The sequence below is a fragment of the Capra hircus genome, chromosome 14 (assembly GCF_001704415.2).
Source record: "Capra hircus breed San Clemente chromosome 14, ASM170441v1, whole genome shotgun sequence".
In the NCBI taxonomy this organism is placed as follows: Eukaryota; Metazoa; Chordata; class Mammalia; order Artiodactyla; family Bovidae; genus Capra; species Capra hircus.
The window spans coordinates 20,742,688-20,764,791 of record NC_030821.1 but is presented as its reverse complement, the minus strand read 5'-3'; the positions used below and the strand labels follow the sequence as shown (position 1 = coordinate 20,764,791).

The 22,104-nt window shown below is 38.6% G+C and overlaps 1 protein-coding gene across 1 annotated transcript in view; it reads right to left on the bottom strand.

Annotated features, from left to right (window-relative positions):
• Positions 452-22,104, bottom strand: part of ATP6V1C1 (ATPase H+ transporting V1 subunit C1) — a 39,988-nt gene continuing 18,335 nt past the window's right edge. The window contains exons 4-13 of the mRNA XM_018058330.1: positions 18,120-18,205; positions 15,325-15,419; positions 13,700-13,791; positions 12,356-12,454; positions 10,457-10,525; positions 6,568-6,660; positions 6,384-6,477; positions 4,398-4,495; positions 2,784-2,910; positions 452-1,368 (exon numbers count right to left, since the gene is read on the bottom strand). Of these exons, the coding sequence (XP_017913819.1) occupies positions 1,273-1,368; positions 2,784-2,910; positions 4,398-4,495; positions 6,384-6,477; positions 6,568-6,660; positions 10,457-10,525; positions 12,356-12,454; positions 13,700-13,791; positions 15,325-15,419; positions 18,120-18,205 (949 nt within the window). The 3' untranslated portion in view covers positions 452-1,272. The remainder of the gene's footprint in view (positions 1,369-2,783; positions 2,911-4,397; positions 4,496-6,383; positions 6,478-6,567; positions 6,661-10,456; positions 10,526-12,355; positions 12,455-13,699; positions 13,792-15,324; positions 15,420-18,119; positions 18,206-22,104) is intronic.

Here is a 22,104-nt window from a genome sequence, read left to right as displayed (position 1 = left end):
AAACCTGAAAAACTATGTAAAAACTTCCTTGTAGAGAAGGAATTGAGGGGGCTGGAGGGGTGGCCTCACGTTTTACTTTATAGAAGTCTGGATTTGTTTGAAGTTAAGCATTACTTCTGACTTAACAATATACAACTTTGAAACCAAACGGATTTAGGAGGCTCATTTTCTAGGTGGAATATGATAGTTTAGAAATGCCCTTAAAAAGTAAAAACCTCTTTCATTTACAAGCCTGTGAGGGCATAATAAAGGGAGCACTGCCACAAAACCTGATTCCAAAAGCTCACTCAGGACATCAACCTAAGTCTTATTCCAGAGATCTATAAGACTAGCCATGCCTCTTTTCAAACTGTACCAAAACTAACATAGACGTCAAGATGAGGGCAAAATTAACAGTCTTAAAAAACAAACAGAAAATAAGGACTTAAGACAAAACAAACGACTAAAGCAGCAGAGTTCTACTAAACTTTATTCAAAACTGGCCCTACTTCCTAATTGAGATACCCCAAAGTCCAGTGTGCAAATATAAATACCCATCACATGTTCAAAAATAATCTTCCAATTGGTGCTCTGACCCAGATTTGGCACACCTGAATCATCACGCAAGTCAGCCATGGTGGTCACCTCTTGGTATATACAGCACAATCCTGAAAGCGACACAGGGCATCAGCCACGACACCATTCATTAAGCTCTCAAACTGAACTGTACTCTTGGAAGTCACGCACACCACAACCCACCTTTGCACAGGTAATTTTATTCTCTCCTGTGGGTGTCAACAGTGCTCAGAGCTTGTAATTTAAAACGTTCAGAAAGCACATACCTGAATATTGTCACATTTTCTTTACATCACGATTCAGTAACTATTAAACAATTATGTCTACTAAATACAGTGAACAAAATGGCATAACTGTTTACACCATTCCCTTGTAAACAAGGCTTTTGTCACAACAGTAACAAATGGAATTAATGCATACCACAACATGGATAAGGAAAGACCTTCTTTTTAAATAAACTATTCAATTCATAAATAAACTCTGATTTTTTTTTCAGTACACATTTACAGACCTGATCAATAAAAAGAAACAAGACATATAGTTTCCTTTTAAAAAGAAAATGTTGCGAAATGGACCTGTACGAGAGCAGGCGCCTAGGAGAGAAGGGGAGAAGCAAGCAAGGGGTAAAAGAGAGTTAAAAGCGCAGCCCTACTGCAGCCTCTGTCTGTTAGCAAACACCGACACGACGCGAGGACAGGGCTGTCTGGAGGGCTCATTTTACTTGAATTCCAGCAAGTTGCAATCGATCTTATAGTACACATAGGGGTAGTATTCCTGTTGACTCAGGTTTAAGCCTGGAATATCCATAGGAGCCTACGGAAAAGTCAGATGATTATTCAACTAAGTACTTAGAGAAATGAAAAAAGGAAAAGAAAAAAAATATTACCATTCACAGGCATACCTTGGAGATAGCAGACTCTGATCCAGACCACCACAATTAAGCAAGTGTTACCATAAGCCAAGTCACATGAATTTTTTGGTTTCCCACTGCATATTAATGATATGCACTTATTATACACTTACTATAGTCTACTAACTGTGCAATGGCCTTTGTCTTAATGAACAATGTACCTATCTTAATTTAAAAATACTTGATTGCTAAAAAATGAGAACCATCATCTGACAATGCACAGTTGCCACAAAACTTCAATTTGTAAAAAAAATGCAGTATCTGCAAAGTTCAATAAAATGAAGCACAATGAAATGAGGTATGCTTGCACCTTCTTAATGAACTGGGCTAAGTTTATACATTTTTCCTAATTTAATCTGAGTTTGACATTGTTAACTCCAGTTTGCAAATAAGGAAACAATCTCAGGCTGACCTGCCCTGGGAAACAGAGCAAGTGAGTAGTAATGCCAGATTCAAGTACTCTGCCCTCAAAGCCTGTGTGGGTTTAACCATGACTCCACCACCCTTTTCTATGCATACTGTATAAAATTACTTTTTTAGTCTCAGGCTTGGGGTATTGAGTTTATGAGACACAAGGCTTATAAAATGATGATAAAAATAAACCAACTGTGATTTTTACTGATACCGCTTAGTATGCATGCATGTTATAAGAATTTACTGGTATGAAATTATGCATGGGAGTTAGACTTTACATATTATCAACAATTCCATGAAAATTTAGAGTCATTTCCTGCATTTTGTTCCATTAAGAAACCTTGATTTTTCTCCCATGGGTTCTAACTAATGCACATGTGAAATACTGCCATTCTAAACTAGAGAAAATATCAGCAAGCTATTTGAAACAAAAAATATAAAGCCTGCTACAATTTTAAACAACAGCAGCAACAAAAAGCACACATTTTTGTATGCTTTTGTATGCATAAATGATCATACATTTCTGTTTTAAAAAAGATATAAACATACACCATTTTAGAGAAATGATAATTCTCTTTAAAAATGCTCATCTATTGACTGCTACTTCTACCAAATAAAGTTACAGTAATGACTTATTTTCTTCCTCTCTGCAATTTGTAATTCTTGTAAACAACTAGTATCACTGCTTGTGTGGGTATTTCTGCAGCTATAAACATCAGATCTACAGCAAGATAATGACTGGCTTTTAGAAATACCAAGAAGCAACTACTATAAAATGGAGTAAGCAAGGTAAATTATTTACTAACAAATTGAGAATCTTAAAGCAATTAAATAACATCTTCTTCCAATAATTTTTTTCTGAAATTCATCCAGTTCCTATTCTACCAGGCTAATAAATACTTACATCAATAATAGCTGCTGCGCTGCTGTCTAGATGTTTATATAATTCATGTAACACTTCTCTTAGTTTCTTCATTGTTTTCTTATTGGGTTGAAGGAGCATTGCTTGGAAGTTCACTGGCAAGCCATACCTTATAAGGAAGCAGAAATACAGAATGTAACACAAGCAAACATATGCAGAGATTTTCTGCTTAAAAGCAAGTATTCTCATACTCTTCTTTAATCACAGTTAATGGGGAGAGGTGCCTCATTTTAATAACCACCTTTACAAGTTCAGAAACTCAACACCTTCTCTGGTCCTCACCATCCATTAGAAATCTTTAAAATGAGAGCCAACTGTCTACTAGGAATTACTTTTAATTAGTCTTCAATTTTTAAGGTAATTTAGTACTTGCCTGGAAAATCCCATGGACGGAGGAGCCTGGTAGGCTGCAGTCCAAGGGGTCGCGAAGAGTCAGACACGACTGAGCGACTTCACTTTCACTTTTCACCTTCACGCATTGGAGAAGGAAATGGCAACCCACTCCAGTGTTCTTGCCTGGAGAATCCCAGGGATGGGGGAGCCTGGTGGGCTGCTGTCTATGGGGCCTCACAGAGTCGGACACGACTGAAGTGACTTAGCAGCAGCAGCATGCCCACCCTCAGCAGACAGTGATAATATGTAAACAGTACAGTGTCTCTAGGTATACGCAGGGAATTGGCTCCAGGACCTCTGTGAACACCAAATCCAAGGATGTTCTCTAGGTATATGCAGGGAATTGGCTCCAGGACCTCTGTGAACACCAAATCCAAGGATGTTCACCAATCCAAGGATGGTGTTAAGATTTGCGTATAATCTACATATATCTTCCCATATACTTTAAATAATTTCTAGGTTACTTATAATATAATATAAATACTATGTAATTAGTTGTAAGTAAAATGCAAATGCTATGTAAATCATAGCTAGTGCCCAGTAAATTGAAGTTTTGTTTTTTGGAACTTTCTGGAATTTCTTGTTCAAATATTTTCAATCCACAGTTGGTTGAGTCCATGGATTTGGAACCCAAGAATATGGAGAGTCAACTATTGATTCCTTTATGATAATAAAGAATATAGGGGGAAAAAAACCATGAGATTACCCATCTACTATGGAAATTCAAAGAAATTTACAAATAGCATGATGGCAGATAAGTATTTTGAACTATTTCTAATATGAGCAACATGTACAAAGCATCACAAGATGGTTGAGATTTTAAGTATCTCAAAGTAATAAAATATTTTAGGCTACTATGAAACGAGGACTTCAAATAAGGCATACTGTGTATCAAACTACATGTAAAATATGTGATAGGTCTTTTAAACAAACACTGACTTAATATAACCTATGTTTAACTTAAGCACAGAATATGGAAAGAACCAGAGCACAGCAGCATGATCTTTTTCTAAACTCGGTATTAAGGGCAAGACCAACATGCACGTCATAAGCAGTATGATACTGACAATCTCTCCCTCACAAGTAGCCCTTCGGTTTCCCCAAATCAATTTCCTATTAGCAGACTGTGTTTCAATGAAGAGGTGCAATGCCAAGGGACCTACACATTCTTTAGTTCCAAGTTTCTCAATGAGCTTTCTTTACCTCAAAACAGACTCAACAAAAACCCTCAGAGCTTTCACATGTATCCACGCAATAAACGCCTCACTGAAATTCACTTTCAGCCACCGTACTAGTGGTCCCTATAGAAAGAAAGAAAGAAAAGAATCACCACAAAACAGAAAAGAATCACCACAAATTTGGTCTTGAAAATGGCAGTTAGAAATCAGATAAACCAAGTATTTTTAAAGGAGTGACTATCCAGTGAGAATCTTAAGTAGAATTCAATCACTTTATGTGTCTGTGTGCTTAGTCACTCTGTCATGTCCAGCTCTTTGGGACCCCATAGACTGTAGCCCGCCAGGGTCCTTTGTCCATGGGGATTCTCTAGGCAAGAATACGGAAGTGGGTAGCTATTCCCTTCTCCAGGGAATCTTCCCAACCCTGGGATCAAACCCAGGTCTCCTGCAGTGCAGGCAGATTCTCTACCATCTGTGCTACGAGGGAAGCCCCAATCACATTGTAATTCACTTTAAAAATGTTTCATTATTCTCATATCTTGCATACTTTACCTTACATTAGATGAAAAGTTTAGCTACTACTGTGTAACCTCAGTAGATACAAATATCCATTGACTCAATTCACTACACAGAAAAGGGCATGTATGTGTGTGTATTTTTCTTTTTGGGGGCCATGTTGTGCAGCTTGCAAATCTTAGTTCCCTGATCAGGGATCAAACTTATGGTCCCTGTAGTAAAAGTACTAACCACCAGGACTGCCAGGGAATTCTCAAAAAGGCATATACTATAGTGAAAGTCACTTAAAATGATACAGAGTATAGAAGTGTCCTATAGATTTGAAAACCAAAGTATAAAAATCTAAATTTACTATCCAATACTGTTAAGCATTTAATACATTCAAAATAGAATTTAATTACAAACAACTTCTCAGAACAGGAAAAATAGTTATGTAGTAAGTCATTTAATATTTCTAAGTATTACTTTTCTCATCTATAAAATCAGGGGGTTGACTCAGATCCCTAAAACCTGCTTATTATGTTCTAATTTCTTAATGATTCTATTATGTATTGACAGCATAAATTCTTTATGAACTTATTAAACTATTCAGGATGATTCCTAGTACTAAATAAAAACACTTCTTTAAAGAAACAAACTTCAAACAACTTATTACCATTTCTCAAAAGACACACACGATCAGTTCAGCTAACAGTTATTTGGGTAATATTACTAGGCTCATTTGGATATAGCAATCCACTTACGCAAAGAGGATAACAACACAACAAAGTGAAAGTCTCTGGTTAAAATATCTGTTCTTTTATGGTATTGGATCTCCCCCACAACCAGCTGGTTTTATTTGACATTACTTCATTAGGGTTAGTTTTTCCCAACTGAGATGTTACGGTTTATAAAGTACTTGGAAATAGCTGTAAATGGAATGTGCTTTTGTTTCCTCTTGCATTATAAGAGAAACACATTTTCACTCATCACGTTTTCCCTTCCATACACTCTTTAATCTTCACAAAAATCCTTTACTTGAGGATGGCAAGAAAGTCAACACTATCTTTCACTCACAATTCCATCCCTGTTCTCCACTGTGCCTAGAACATACTAACTCACCAATGGTGTAAATACAAATTCCTTCAGTAAAGACTACAGCATTAAAAAAAAAAAATTCTGCCTCAAGAAAATGAAATTTCCTACTGAAAAGAGAAAACAATTACCCTACTGAAAAGAGAGAACAATTACTTAACTAAAATGACCCCTCACTACAGGGGCATTAATCAAAACACTGTATTTAAAATTAACTTTTGATACAGACTTGCATTAATTTTAAAATATACATTTTAAGATAACAATTCACAGATCTCAGCTTGCTTAGAGAAAACTCATTTTGACTATTTAATAGAAAAAAATAACTGAAATCAAAATCAGGAAAGTTTTTTCTTTTAAAGAAAAGCAGTACCAGTTTTTCTGCTTAACACTGATAATATTAAATACTAAAAACACATACAAATTGCTTTTTCTTGTCAGTAGAAAGCCTGTTCATTTCTTCTTTGTCTGCTTTCATCTCCTCTTCATTATACTGGAAGTCACGGACGATGAATCTAAATTAGGAAAAAAAAGAAAGCCAAAATTGTCCACAGGAAGTATAGGTAATCTAACAAATTAAACATTTTTTTAAATAATCCTCTTACTTGTTTTCCCTGGCTTTGTGCCTGAAGTCATCAACTGCCTTCCTAAACAAGGTGACATTACATAGGTAACTGTCTTGGTCCTCTGAGAGAACACTGGAGAGAGAAAGACAAAGTCCATTTAAAGCTTTATATTTATTGCTCACATTCATATTGAGGGCAGAATTCAGAAACAAGGGGAGGAGAACAAACGGAAAGGAATGGCAGCCCTTCCTGAACCCCTCAGTGCCTTTCAGCTGTACTGCCTCAAACACTGAGAACACGCAGTCTTTATGTTTTTACTTAGTGTCTTAATAGGCCCCTTGTACATTTCTTCCTAACCAACAAAATTAAGCATTAACTCTAGAAGAGCTTCCAAACTCTAAGAACCATGATTTTCAATCTGTATCAGCAGCAGGCCAGCCAAGGACAAACTGTCCAGCAACTGGCTGGTTTCCAGACTCTTCCCTCCTCCCTGCCCTCTTCTCTTTTGGAACCTGAATTCTCTCCTCTTCTCTCCTGCCCTGCCCCCAGAGACCTGGCCCATCCCTTTTAATTTGTGCCCTCTCAAGACTATTACACTTAGCTCTTGCACCCAGTGCCCATCAAATCCAAAGCAAGGCAGCTACCAAGTGGGCAGAACTTCATTTAAAAACCAAGGCAGAACTCAAGCGGGGATAACAGTCTGTGAGCTGCAGGTCTGAGTCTCCAAACTCGCTGCATTCAATTCTGCTGTTGTGTACAAGCAAACGGTATATTCTCACCTGCGTAACCAAGCCAAGACGAAACTAAGAGTCAGTGCTTTCAGCTGTCTCATGGCATTTTCAGTCACCCACGTGTGTGGCAGTGCTTCTGGAGCTTACAGGCTCTGCCTGTTCCCTTCTTACCTCTCTCCCAACGCTCAGTTCTGCCATCTGCTCTGCTCCAATCAACTGACCCCTTTCACTGCTGAAGCATCTTTCCTGCTTTTCTTCATAAATTATCTGTGCAAACCCGGCTCCAAAGCACAGGTGAAACTTTTCTCTGCACAACGGCTAGTGTCATCTTTTTCTAGGTCCTCCCTGCTAGCATCCTCTGCTTCATCTAGAACTCCAGCTCCCTGAACAAAAAAGCTTCTGTGAAGCACCACCAAGTCTGTGGTGCTGTTTCCCACAACAGAGAAAAGGCCAGAGTCAACCAATGATCTGACCCAACTAGTTTATCTGAACAGGCAAAAGTAGAGACAAACAGCTAAGCGGTAATTGTGAAAGTATAAGTGAAAAGCACCTCTTTTTGAACAGTTTTTCCAACAAAAAGCAGCAGAACAATAGTCTAGCTCCCACTTCTTTGGCTGTGTGAATTCTGATGTGGCACTTAGCCACCCAATGACAGCAGTATTTCACATGGTCCAGTCTTTCAAGATTTATGGAGAACATTTTGCAAATAGCTAGATTTTCTGTGTTTAATTTAAATTATGTCTTTAGGTTTGAAGATGGTCTTTTTCAATCTATTCTTCTTCCCCAAAGTCCACTTTCATCTTCACTGCTTCCAAGAGTAATCACTCAAGTATTGTGCCAAAAGGCAACAAGTGACAATGTTGCTACTTACAATTCCCTTTAAAATAAGGCACTTAGAACAATAACTAGCACATAGTAATTACTCAAAAATGTTAGTTATTAGGAGAAGCAAAAAATCCAGCATTAGCTCATAGAGCTCTTTCCTAAACAGTGTACAGAATTTCAGATTGACTCACTAAAACTTGTTTGCCTCACATAAACTAACCATCCTCTTCAGGGTTGGCTGAGCTACTGCCCTGTTCTTAATGACTCAAATACATTTTCAAGGAGGTGATCTGAAATCAGTCTTTAGAACTGCTAAACAGATGAACAGATGTTTTCACTGAGTGAGGAAGAGTTGGAGGTGCTCAGGCTGTCAGTGGACGCTTGGGGGTCATTCAGAAGATAGGTATCGCCTATACTCAACTGGCAGCATCTGAAATTTTTTCCTTTAAACTACTAAAGTGATTTTCAAAAGATGTAAATGTCTGAATATTTCTAAAGTCCTTCTTCCTGAGTAAACCTGGGCTCACATGCCACTCCCCTGGGCTCAGACTCAGCTCACCACAGCGCCGGAGGGCATGCCATGCGCACTGTGTCCTCACTCTCCTCCTCCCCCACCCCCAAATGTCAAGCCAATCTCTGTGGCTTTAATGCACTCCAAAGAACAAGGTTTAAGAATGTGTCATTCATCCAGATAAACAGCTTCAGAGGAAAACCAGTATCAAGACACAACCTGAATCTTCAGTTTACCGTGTGAAGGGCCAGTGTGAATGGAAAGCACTCCCCAAAAATGGGAAAAAAATTCACAATGAGCACAAGTTTGTGGTTTTGTTCTCAAAAAAAAGAAAAACAGTCAGCATTTATGAAACTGCAAGATTCATATTACCTCCTACTTTACATATCTTTTCAAAATTATTTATCTGGTTTATTTTTGGCTGTGCTAGGTCTTCGCTGCTGTGAGGCTTTTCTCTAGTTGCAGCAAGCAGGGCTACTCCTCATTGTGGTGTGCGGGCTTCTCACTGAGATGGCTTCTCTTGTTGCAGAGCACCAGCTCTAGGAATGTAGGCTTCACTAGTTGCAAAGTGTGAGCTTGTAGTTGTGGCGACAGGCTCAGCTGCTCCAAGGCATGTGGGATCTTCCCAGACCAGGGATTGAACCCATGTCTCCCACACTGGCAGGCGGATTCTTTACCACTGCACCAACAGGGAACTCCTACTTCATATATCTCGAGTCTTAAAAGGACCTCATAATGTGTACAGCGAAGGCATGATGCTCATTTTACAAAGAAAATGAGGCCCAGAGAAGTTAAAAGACTTCCCCTAGGTCACACAGCAAGTTGGTAGCAGAACCAGCAAAAGAACTCAAGATTCCTGGGTCCAGGACTTTTTCCATTATACTAAGCTACCTCCCATATGACACAATGAAACTGGAAAAGAAAATATTTCATGGGCCTGGCCTTACTAACACCACTTCTCTACTGCCTCCCAGACTTTCCTTTCATCATGCTGACACCTCTTGAGGGATACACACACACAAGAATTCTCTGGGGGAGCATACACACTGTACTTACATTTTCTTAGCAAGCATCTCATGTGGAAAGGCAGAATACAGGAAAAGATGATATGCTACAGTGTCATGAGTGCACAACTTGCAGTGGAAAGACCTGAATTTTTAGTCCTGACTTTGCCATTTGACACTTTTATGGCCATATGCTTTAGGCCACAACTTAACTCTTCTGCATTTTTTACTTCATCCATGAGAAAAAGTGTAACAACTGCCCAAACTACTTCACAGAACTGTTGTAAATATCAAATTAGACAATGAATATTAATCTGTAAGTTCAAAAATGCTTAGTAATTTTTTTTTCCAAGGGAAAGTACAGATTAGGTAGAATCTATGCTCACTGGAAAGTGATAGTAAATATCTGCAGACCAACACAGTACCCTGGTAGCCATTTCGGTATACTTCCTTAATAAGATGAATGGGGAATTATAGACACACAGTAGGTATGAGATGAGTACTGAAAGAAGGATCTTGAGAAGGTGGTACAGCAGAAAAAGTACCACACAGGAGACCTGGGTTCTGGTTACATCTATGCCACGTATGAGATATGCGACTCTGGGCAAACCACTTCAGCTCTGTGGCCTCAAACTTCCACATCTATCAACATGAGTGGGTTGGTGAGACTGTGCAAAGGCCCTTCCAAGTCTAAAATTATAATAACTAGAGCTAACATAATTCATTTATTAGGTGAAAAAGATGGTTCCAAAACTATAAAATTTACCACAAAGAAAAGATAAAGATATTTTCTAATCCAACACCCAAACTATCAAAGGAATTCTAGGCATGAGCAGGCTTTTAAGTCTACTACTTACTTGCTAGACCTTGGAACTACCATTTCAGCTAGTGTTTCATACTGCTTAATCCAGTCATTGTGGTTTAACCTGCAGAAAAGGTACAATTAAGTTACTAGAAGAGAAAAACAAGTCCTACTTCTTGCCAAACCCAGAAAGAGGAAAAAATTATGAGACAAATAGGAAATTCAACTATAGTAAGTATATCTCAAATCTATCTAACAAAAGAAAAATCAAGTTTCCTACAGAGAATGAATTGAAATACACTGAGTGGTGAAGGAGGAAACATAACTCACCATCTCTTACATCCAGTAACTACTGCAAAAGAGGCACACCCTACAACTCAATTTGGGAGAGAAGCAAAGCAAACTGGAGATTTGAAATTATTTTTAAACTTCAGGGTTTATTTATATTACCTCACTAAAAAAAAAAGAAGAAGAAAGCAAAGCAGGAAGAGAGAGAGAGAAATGAGAGAGAAAGAGAGAGAAGCCATGCTGAAATCACTAACATCTTTATTCAGTGGCCATTCAGAAGCGCCGGGTGAAAGCACATGTACTGAAAGCACAGGGCACCAGGAAGCACTGAGTCAACAGAGCGACAGTGAGCCAAGCGGCCACGGGCCACTGTGCAGCAGCCTTCTCTAGAGACCGCTGGCTTTCGTGGGTGTGGCAACACAAAATAAAGAACTGGATTGATGGTACTGTAGCCAGGATAATAAATAAGCCATTATACAAGGTACCCTACGTCTGACCCTAGGTTTCAAGTACAGTGTACAGAAAACTATGAAAATTTCTTGTCTTAAACACAAATTTTAAACAAAGGTTGCATAAGACAAATCTTTTATCTGGGCAAAGGTTATTTCCATGCATAGTATAAAAACACAAATACACAGAAATTTTTCAGAAATAATCAGTGTTTTCTTATTCTGCAGTAAGCAGGGAAAGGCAAAAATCAGATGATATTGTCGCCACTGTAAATTAAACAGAGGTACTTTCCCACCCCTTTCCAGGAGGCATCATTTTCCTATATTCCCAGTTTCCTAGCCAGATAAAAATGGAGAGCACATCAAAAGAAGACTTTATGAATAATGCTGAGAAGAGTCCCCAAATCTCCCACGCCAGTTTGGATCCCCCAATGATTTCCTGATGCTAAGATTTCAGTGCAGGTCAGAAATGAAACCATTAACAGTGTTTTCCGCCACCCACCCACACATACAGAATTCTAACCTTCAAAAGATTTCATTTTATCAAGATGAACTAGGCCCAAATGTTAATTAATGCGGAAGGCCTAATCTAGAGGCGAGTTCAAAGAATTATCCAACCCAAGCTATGCCCATAACCTGTACCTGTTTTTGTAAATAAAGTTTTACTCACACCAGCCACATCACTTCACGCACACACTGGGGATGGCTGCTTTCAGCTACAACCACAAAACTGATGTGGCAGAGTTGAGTAGCTGTATCACAAACCATATGGCTTGCAAAGGGTAAAATATTATTTGGCCTTTTATATAAAAGATATGCTAACCTTTGATCTAATCCAATCCTTTACTTCTTAGAGGGTTTAATTCATCCTAATCAATCATAAAGATTTTTCAAAAAAGAACTTATTTTGAAATATCTAAAAACAGTATTTTTTAAAAAACCCAATAGTTTAGCATTAGTTAATTTTTTAATGGGTCAACTCTACTAAGCTGAACTTGATTTAGAATCTCAATTTATAACTGACATCTCTATTACCAGGTTAAGAAATAAATTCCACTGTATGTGCCATATGAGTATATGTTGGTTGACAGAACAAATGACAAGGTGATATTCCATTTACACTCGGGTTTTGTGGAAAACTTCAAATTACAGTGTCAGACACTAACATTTTTCTTGTATTTTAATAAGTAAAAACCTTCTGTAATGAAAAGACATACTTGGGAACTACGACCAGTAACGTGACAAGATACTCTGAGTCAAGAACAAAGTCATCCTTCTTCACAATTTCTGCTAGACTTCGAGTTAGCAAACTCCCTCTGAGGAATAAGAAAAAGATCATTAGGCTGATAATTATGTGGTTCCATAATACAAGTAAAGATACAGCAGGCTAAGTATAGTTACATATACTACACATACATCTCGAGAGGGATTAGCCCGAGTTAACATTTTTATTTGATATAGCAAGAAGCCAAAATTTAGCTGAATATTTCCCATATCTAAACCCAAAGAAATGTCAAAATTTTATCAGAATTTGCCTCTAGTGTTTCTCTTTGCGTTTGTTTTAATTATTATAACTCAGCTCTTCTCTTGATTATATATATACAATGTCTTGACTGGGAAAGCGTTACTCATTCAGCATCAATTAAAGTCTACCTCACCATAATTATGAAATCGTATCATCTAAGCACAACCTTTGATTTTCCTCCCTCTCCTTGGGTATCAATTTTGGTTAGTTAACCCAACAATCAACTCTTTGAATACAAGTCTTCATTTGGTCTCCCAGTAGATTTCACACTGAAAATGACTTGCCCTGTATGTACCCCTGACAGGACAAGTCAATTCTGCCTCTGGGATACGAATGTATACCTTGAAGAGTTAAGTGCTTAAAGCTACACTTGTAGTAGTCATACTATAGTGAGATCAACCAAAAGAAGAGTGTTCTATTTTAAGAAAACCTAGCATAAAAAACTGAAACATAAAAACCGATAAATTAAAGAATGAGAATTACATAAAAAAGGATTTTTCTATAGAATCCTCTTAAGCAGCAGATAATTGCTATGTAATTAAATTATGATTTAATTTAAAACAATTAACTTTAGATAATTTTTACAGTGAAAAATCAGATGGATAAAGGATAAACCAGGACCCAGCTCAGAAGCATTATGTGTGAAACGAGCATGATAAATCAGCCTCACATCTGTTTTGACTAGCCTGAGTTAATGAGCAAGTGAAAAAACACCATCTGACTACAGAAACGGCACAAACTGGAACTTACTAAAACCCCCAGCACCCGTTTACTGCGACGTCCAATCCACAGTGGGCCCTGACATTTTCGGCACTGGGGACCCGTTTCATGGAAGACAATTTTCCCATGACCAGGCAGGTGGGGCCAGGTGGTTCAGGATGATTCAAGCCCATTACATTTATTGTGCACTTTATTTCTAGTATTATTACATCAGCTCCAGCTCATATTATCAGGCACTAGATTTCAGAGGTTGGGGACCCCTGTGCCACAGTGCTTCTCCAATTCTAAATTATTCACATATAGTTGACATGCTTACGCGTTCTTTCGTTCCAAATTCTGAAGATTCCCTTTCAGGTTGTTGTATGCGGATGCTCGAGATTTCAGGTCATTGTCAATCTGAGTGACACCCTTTATAGAAGAAAGAAGAGAAATAGGGAGAATCTTCCTAAATCTGCCTCTACTAATACAATTAAAGTAGTTGTGCTTAAATTTTAAAAAACAAACCCACCACTAGATCCTGATGTAAGAATATTCTATTATTTTAAAGGCATTATTTTTAAAGGTCATTAAAAAAATAAGCTACTTCATTTTAATAACTATGGGAATGTTCATATAATCTTTTCTACTAAAGATAATATTTTAGTCTACATGTATTTTCATTATTGTTACTATATTCTTAAACCATGTAAATGAAATCTAGGACACTATTTAAAGACATGACTAATGAAAGGTTTTAATACACAAGTCTGAAGAGTTCATTTCCAAAGGAATGAAATCATACAGTTTTGTTGTTTATAACACCACCATTCTTACACAAAACATTTTTGCGATGAAATTAAAATTTTGCTTCAACTTATTTATAAATGTTACACATGCTGATTTTTTCAAAAATATGATTAAAACTACTAACAATTTAAGGAGAAAACACAAAGCAGTAGATTTAACATCTGAAGAACTAATTTCAACTGAGCTCCACCATTATCAGCCATGTGGCACTCTGGGGTAAATCACTTCACCTCTCTGAGCCTGTTTCCTCATCTATAATAGTATCAGGAAGATGATGACTAAATCCTTGATAAGGATTAAAAGAAAATAATGCTTAGTCATAGGAAGGACACCATTTTATATTATCTGACTACTCATTTTCATTAAATTATTTGACCCTGAGTTAAATCCTTGATAGCCCATTTATTTACATTTAACCATAGAGCACAATGTACAAATAAAGTCCGTGGATGCTAAGGAAGTCTGTCCAAATGATTTAAACTGTACTGTTCATCCAGCCAGGTCATAGATATGTTGTCAAACAGTGAATAGGTCCTTGTCTATTGCCTCATTACAGTTTCAGTTTTACATTTTTCTCTCAAGCTCAAGGACTTTGCAACAAAAAAGGAACTCTTAGTTTAGTGAGTTCATGGATGGACTTTCAACACCTGTGGACTCCCTGAAACTGTTCATAGAATCACGCAGTATGAGAATACGGGCAATTTTTCTGGGTAGGGAATCAAAACTGAACCTCAGAAGGCGTCAGAAAACCCAAAAAGTTTAATCTGAATCAGTACTGGACATAAACACACTCAAGTGACCATTATCATATATCTGAATGATTTGTAAATCTCTAATCAATTCCAATTTCTCATTTTATGTGATCTCAGTTATGCTTAAAATTTATAACTTTAAAGTGACTTTTCTTAGTCAAACATTGTTGATGCAACCTTTAACTTAACCACTTAAAAAAACAAACTACACACATGGATAATGTGCATGTGAGTGTTATCCTTTTCTGACAACTTTCTTTTTTAAGTAAAGTTGCAAAATGTCACATAGAATTAAGTTGCCTTGTCAAAACCTAAATTAGAGAACTTAATAGCTAAATACTTATAAAATAAACAGAATCACTATAAATCAATGTGGCCTACCTGTGTCATTTTCTTATCTTACCTTGGCAATTATTTCAGAAATATTTTTCAGGGACTGCTTGATTGGATATTTAGCCATGTCCCACTGAAACCTTGTTATGTAAGTAACCAAGTCAACTGAAATAAGGGAAGAAATTAATTACTGAGGAGAAGCAATAGAATTTTTTATAGTTTGCTATATAGTAATGCCAAAATGGGCATTAAGAAAATCAGTAAAGATATCATCATTTGTGAAGGTTAAATAAATGTGGGACTGTATTAGGTAACATGGATTATTCAAAATTTTTACCTGTAATCTGACTGAATTCTCTTCTCCTTACTCAAAATTTAATATATATATTAAAATGCTCCTTCTAACTTGATGACTTAATAAATGGAATATGCACATACCCATGATACATGGGAAGGTGAGAGACACACAGAGATTGAGAAACTACTGCAAAGTGTCTCCTCAATAAGAAGAATTTGACAAAAGTATGTTATTTCTTTGCAACTTACCCAAACAAATTGAAAATGAACTTGTCTGTTAAAACCATGTGATGACTGTTTCTAGGAGTCTGTATTTCAGTAATATTCAAAACACGGACCTCTTCACTTTCAAATGAAAAGAATAAAAAATGCAAAGCCAAAGAGAAACTCAACAACTAATTCCCTGGAAGTCTGGTAGTCAAGATGACTTTTTATCCCTCAAGCCTGATGGGATCAAGGTCAGGGAAATCAAATGTCAATTATAGTTAATTGGCGAAAGTAATTCACATCAAAATATCTTCTCTCCTCAACTTCTCCCGACAGAATACCAGCAAGTCAGCAACATATCTGGTATTTTCAAAAGCAGTTTGGATGCAATGTCCCCTAGATTGATTGTCACCTCCCCATTCGTCCAAGTAGACTGACTGCCCTACTTCATCAAGTACCTAGAGATCAGCGAAGGCACCTAAGTTAACACATCTAACTCCTGTCCTTTTGCCCCAACCACACATTAACAGAAACAGTAAGCAAGTCAGGGTTGCTATTTTAACAGAGAGCAAAAATAAATTACTAATTTTTTTTAACTGATTAAGTACTTACTGAACATCTATGATTTCCAAAGGAAACAAATGAAATGAGAAACACTGAATTTAAAATACAGTGACCACTGAGAGTTTAGCCAAACCTCCATACTGCTGCTTCCACATCCATTTTACATGGCCAAGTAGCCAGCAGGTGCCTAGAAATCACACTAGGTAACAGCCTTCCTGGCTAACAGCCCTAGATAACAAGTCTGCGATCACAAGTAAATATAAGCTCAGTTCCTGGTTCGATTTCCGATACCAACCTGTGATAAGCACTCTCCCCTGCTGCCCAGGGCTTCCCCTGTTAGTGGACCCTTTAGATAAGACCCCCTGGGGCAGGAAATGGCAGCTCACTCCAGTATTCTTGCCTGGAGAATCTCATGGACAGAGGAGCCTAGCAGGCTGTAGTCCATGGGGTTGCAAAGAGTCGGACACAACTGAGCATGCATACGTCTCTTCAAGTTAATCAAAATTCCCCTTTTCAGTTTGAATTAACCAATCAGGACTTGGCTTGGGAATCCTGAATCACTCCACCCATGGACTCTAATAAAGGTATGTGCCCCAGGTCCTACGTTCTTCCTGTCTGCGCCCCGCCCTAACTTCCCTGCATTGCTCCCCTCCCTCCAGAACCTGTGAGTAATAAACAACTCTACTTCTCTTTCCCCTGTGGTCATTCGTTGCTGTGGCTCAACATCCTATGATAACCCAGGGCTCTACCTAACAAATGTTAATTTATCATAGTGACCTACCACAGTAGGCTATACAGGACAGAGAGGAAAGGATTTTTTCTTATTTTAATGACATATCACTAAAGATCCAACCAGTCAATCCTAAAGGAAATCAATACCGAATATTCACTGAAAGGACTAATGCTGAAGCTGAAACTCCAATACTTTGGCCATCTGATGCAAAGAACTGACTCACTGAAAAAGACCCTGATGCTGGGAAAGATTGAAGGCAGGAGGAGAAGGAGATGACAGAGGATGAGATGGTTGGACAGCATCACTGCCTCAATGGACATGAGTTTGAGTAAACTCTGGAAGTTGGTGATGGACAGGGAGTCCTGGCGTGCTCCAAGTCCACGGGGTCACAAAGAGTTGGATACAACTGAGCGACTGAACTGAACTGAACTGAAAAATAAACACATCCTAAACTGATATTTCAGGAGGAAACAACAAATGCAAGGACAAACGACAATGATGCAGTTGAAACCATCTTTATGCAGCTATTATTACACAGAAAAAACTTTATGTAAATATTAGCTTCTAGCTACAGACAGGTCAGTAGTAGACTATTCTATGGGTACTAAAGAAATGCCATATGAAATTTGAGGGGAAGAGGCATTACTTTGCAATAAGATTAATAATTTTTATTCCAAAGCTTCTGTAGTTGGACGCAATTACATACAAAAAGCTAGAGAAAACTGCAAGTATTCACCTGGAACAATGCTGAAACACGTAACTCAGAAACACACTTTTAAGTGGAACTGACAGGTAGATCCTGGAAAGAACTAAGGTAAATCTTTATGATACTGCTTTTGGAAGGATCCATATTAAAAAATATATATATATACTATTTATTATGTAGGACTGTCTTATGAGAGGTTGTGTTTCAGAGGACAGAATGTAACTGGCAATATAACCAAACTGTTAATAATCATCCTATTTTAATGGCTTTCTACTGGATTTGATACCCTTATCTATAGATCTTTTTTATGTTGTCCACTTTATTGAAGTCAATATCAAATCATGAAACATTAGCTTACCTCCATTGGCCAACAGGTTCTCCTGAACTTTATCTTTACTGTCCTCCAATACGTCAGCCATATATTGAGCCACTTTCTTAACCACCCTTAGGAGAAAAAAAAATCAGTGGTCACTTTCAGGAAAACAACCTAAATTCCATGCTACACAATGAACACGTAACATGAACACATGAATTTGACTCTGTTTCCATTACACTACCTGTATAATAATATTAAACAATGGGTCCTAACTTCTAAAATAATGTTAAGGACAAATGAACCAAGATTTTATTATATGTAAAACTCAACTCAATAACTGTAGTTTTTTGTTGTTTTTTTTTTTTTAATAACTGTAGTTTTAAGGAGACCACCTGCAATACGTTTATCAAGTCTGGAAAGAAAGTAGTGGAAAGTTGGCAAGGGTAAGCTGAGTGTGCAACAGACCTCGCCGCCCTGCAAAAACAAAGTGGGAAGCAGGAACCTGCATTCATCAGAAGCACACCTCCCCTCAGGACAAAAGGAATCCCGCAGGCAACAGAATACAACCAACAGTGCAGTCCTACACTCTTCATTCATTACCTATTTACTGAGGATCCACTATTTGAGATTTGTTTTGCTGTTGTTTAGTTGCTAAACCATGTCCAACTCTTTTGTGACCCCCAAGGACTATAGGCTGCCAGGCTCCTCTGTCCACAGGATCTCCTGCTCAGCTAAAGAGGAAACAAGCCATGGTGCCAAACTACTGAAGCAACTGGGCATCACCTTGCCAACCCCTTTACTTCACAAACACACCCAAGTATAAGGACACTGCATGATTTAGTTCCAAAAGTCACGAAACCAGTTCCTGGCAGACAGGTGGGAGAAACCTGTCATCCTGATTCTTGCGTTCTGTGTTGTTCCCCTCACACCCCATTCCTTGTCCACCTATGGGCCATGAGTGGGATATATAAGTTCAGTTCAGTCGCTCAGTCGTCTCCGACTGTTTGCAACCCCATGAACCGCAGCACGCCAGGCCTCCCTGTCCATCACCAACTCCCAGAGTCCACCCAAACCCATGTCCATCAAGTCAGTGATGCCATCCAGCCATCTCATCCTCTGTCATCCTCCTGCCCCTAGTCCCTCCCAGCATCAGGGTCTTTTCCAATGAGTCTACTCTTCGCATGAGGTGGTCCAAGTACTGGAGTTTCAGCTTCAACATCAGTCCTTCCAATGAACACCCAGGACTGATCTCCTTTAGGATGGACTGGTTAGATCTCCTTGCAGTCCAAGGGACTCTCCAACATCACAGTTCAAAAGCATCAATTCTTCGGTGCTCAGCTTTCTTTACAGTCCAACTATCACATCAATACATGACCACTGGAAAAACCACAGCCTTGACTAGATGGACGTTTGTTGACAAAGTAATGTCTGCTTTTGAACATGCTGTCTAGGTTGGCCGTAACTTTCCTTCCAAGGAGTAAGCGTCTTTTAATTTTATGGCTGCAATCACCAGCCATGAAATTAAGAGACGCCTAAATATATGACAAAACCGTCTAGCTTCCCAATGCTTAAAACGGAAATGAAGAAACATTAATACCAAAAAAGACAAGATGACTAAATTCAAAGCAAATCTGTGGTGTCAACTGAGATGATCAGGTTACAGAGAGAGATGCATAAAGGAAAAAGATTTCACTTCCAGCGACTGTAATCAAAAAAGCATAATGGAACAAGAACAGGGCAGTGAAGGATAGGAATGGTTTTGAAAGGCTGATTAGGCATGAAGAATGTATATTCTTGCCACAGGGCATCGTATGAGTCAAGATCTGGAGAGAGAGAAAAGCAATGAATGAGGAGGGGTCCAGACAGTCTGGAGTGTCATGCTGGTGAGAAAGGGAGGTTGGGCTAGGAAGGCAGGCTGGGGTCAGACTGCATGTGGATTGCCTCTGATGGCAGTCAGCAGGAAGAGGGGTAACGTGGTCAGGACTTGGGACAATTTCTCTTAGGACTTTTGTGTTTAATGGCAGGGAGTGTAAACTGGAAGACAAATTAAGAAACTCCTGCAACAGGAACCAAGAAGGGCCAGGAAAAAGCAACAGAAAGACAAAATGTGAATGACAAACCTAGGATCAGTTCAGTTCAGTTCAGCTGCTCAGTCGTGTCCGACTCTTTGCGACTCCATGAACTGCAGCACACCAGGCCTCCCTGTCCATCACCATCTCCCGGAGTTCACTCAGACTCACATCCATCGAGTCTGTGATGCCATCCAGCCATCTCATCCTCGGTCGTCCCCTTCTCCTCCTGCCCCCAATCCCTCCCAGCATCAGTCTTTTCCACTGAGTCAACTCTTCGCATCAGGTGGCCAAAAGTACTGGAACTTCAGCTTTAGCATCATTCCTTCCAAAGAAATCCCAGGGTTGAGCTCCTTCAGAATTGACTGGTTGGATCTCCTTGCAGTCCAAGGGACTCTCAAGAGTCGTCTCCAACACCACAGTTCAAAAGCATCAATTCTTCGGCGCTCAGCCTTCCTCACAATCCAACTCTCACATCCATACATGACCACAGGAAAAACCATAGCCTTGACTAGACGGACCTTAGTCGGCAAAGTAATGTCTCTGCTTTTGAATATACTATCTGGGTTGGTCATAACTGACCTCAATTCTAAGAAAGTGCAACAAATTCAGAAAAAAATGACATAAACTGTAAGTCTTCAACATGCTTAAACCTGGGATCTGTACATACACTTGGCTGTATCTCCAAAATTCACCCATTCCTTCAAAGATGAATCATTATTCCCATATAACTTGAGGAGCATCTTGTAAACAGAACCATGTGCTATGAACATTCAAAAATGGGCCCGATCACAACAATGCAAATCAACTATACTTCAATTTAAAAAAAAAGTTCAGGTTTACCACAGAAAATTGTTCAGAGTGTAAAACTGCCTGATATCAAATTTATCAACTTAATATTACATAACTCAGAAATTCAAAATCTCCCTCTGCATCCCTACAGGAGTATCTGTGACATATAGTCACCTTAAAAAAAAAAAACTGTTCTAACGGTTAGGCCACTGAAAAAGTACAAACTATAATTTACTCCACCACAATGTTCAAACTTCAAAGCTGTAACACTGTAAGCTGCTGCTGCTAAATCGATTCAGTCGTGTTCAACTCTTTGCGACCCCATAGACGGCAGCCCAACAGGCTCCCCATCCCTGGGATTCTCCAGGCAAGAACACTGGAATGGGTTGCCATTTCATTCTCCAATGCATGAAAGTGAAAAGTGAAAGTGAAGTCACTCAGCCATATCTGACTCTTAGTGACCCCATGGACTGCAGCCTACCAGGCTCCTCCGTCCATGGGATTTTCCAGGCAAGAGTACTGGAGTGGGGTGCCACTGCCTTCTCCAAACACTATAAGCTAGTATCTATCAATTCTACCAAAGTCTAAGAACCATATGGTTTTTTAAATTCCTCACATCTTTCAGGGAGACTGATAAGGACATGACTGCATAACAGTGCGTAAGAACTGCATCTGTGTGACACTTACTTTCCTAAAAAATGTGCACCAACCTTATACTATATTCAGGACATCCTGCTGATTTAAAGAAAAATCTAGAAAGCTATTGAGGTGATGAATAAGGCTCCAAATAAGTGTTGATAATTATATTTTCAGGAGCCTCCCTCCCCAATGTCTCTTTCCTTGTCATGACTTAACATTGTAATGAGGTAGGTGGGACAACAGGAAAGACAATCACCTCAAGGTGGCAGCCACAGAAAGTTTCCCCAAACTCGTTTCTTAATTAAAAACTTACATTAAGAAACCAAGAGACAGTTCTTACCATCAGTCAGTTTTTTCAGAGTATCATCAATAATTACTTTCACATTTGCTCTATACGGATGCAAGGAATTATTAACCCTTTAAAGCAAATCTGTTACTCTTGCTTTCATCCTCTTTTTTCCATTTTTATTGCCTAATGCCTCCTCTTACTTGAGGTTTCCATTATTTCTTGCCTAATTCAACTGTAA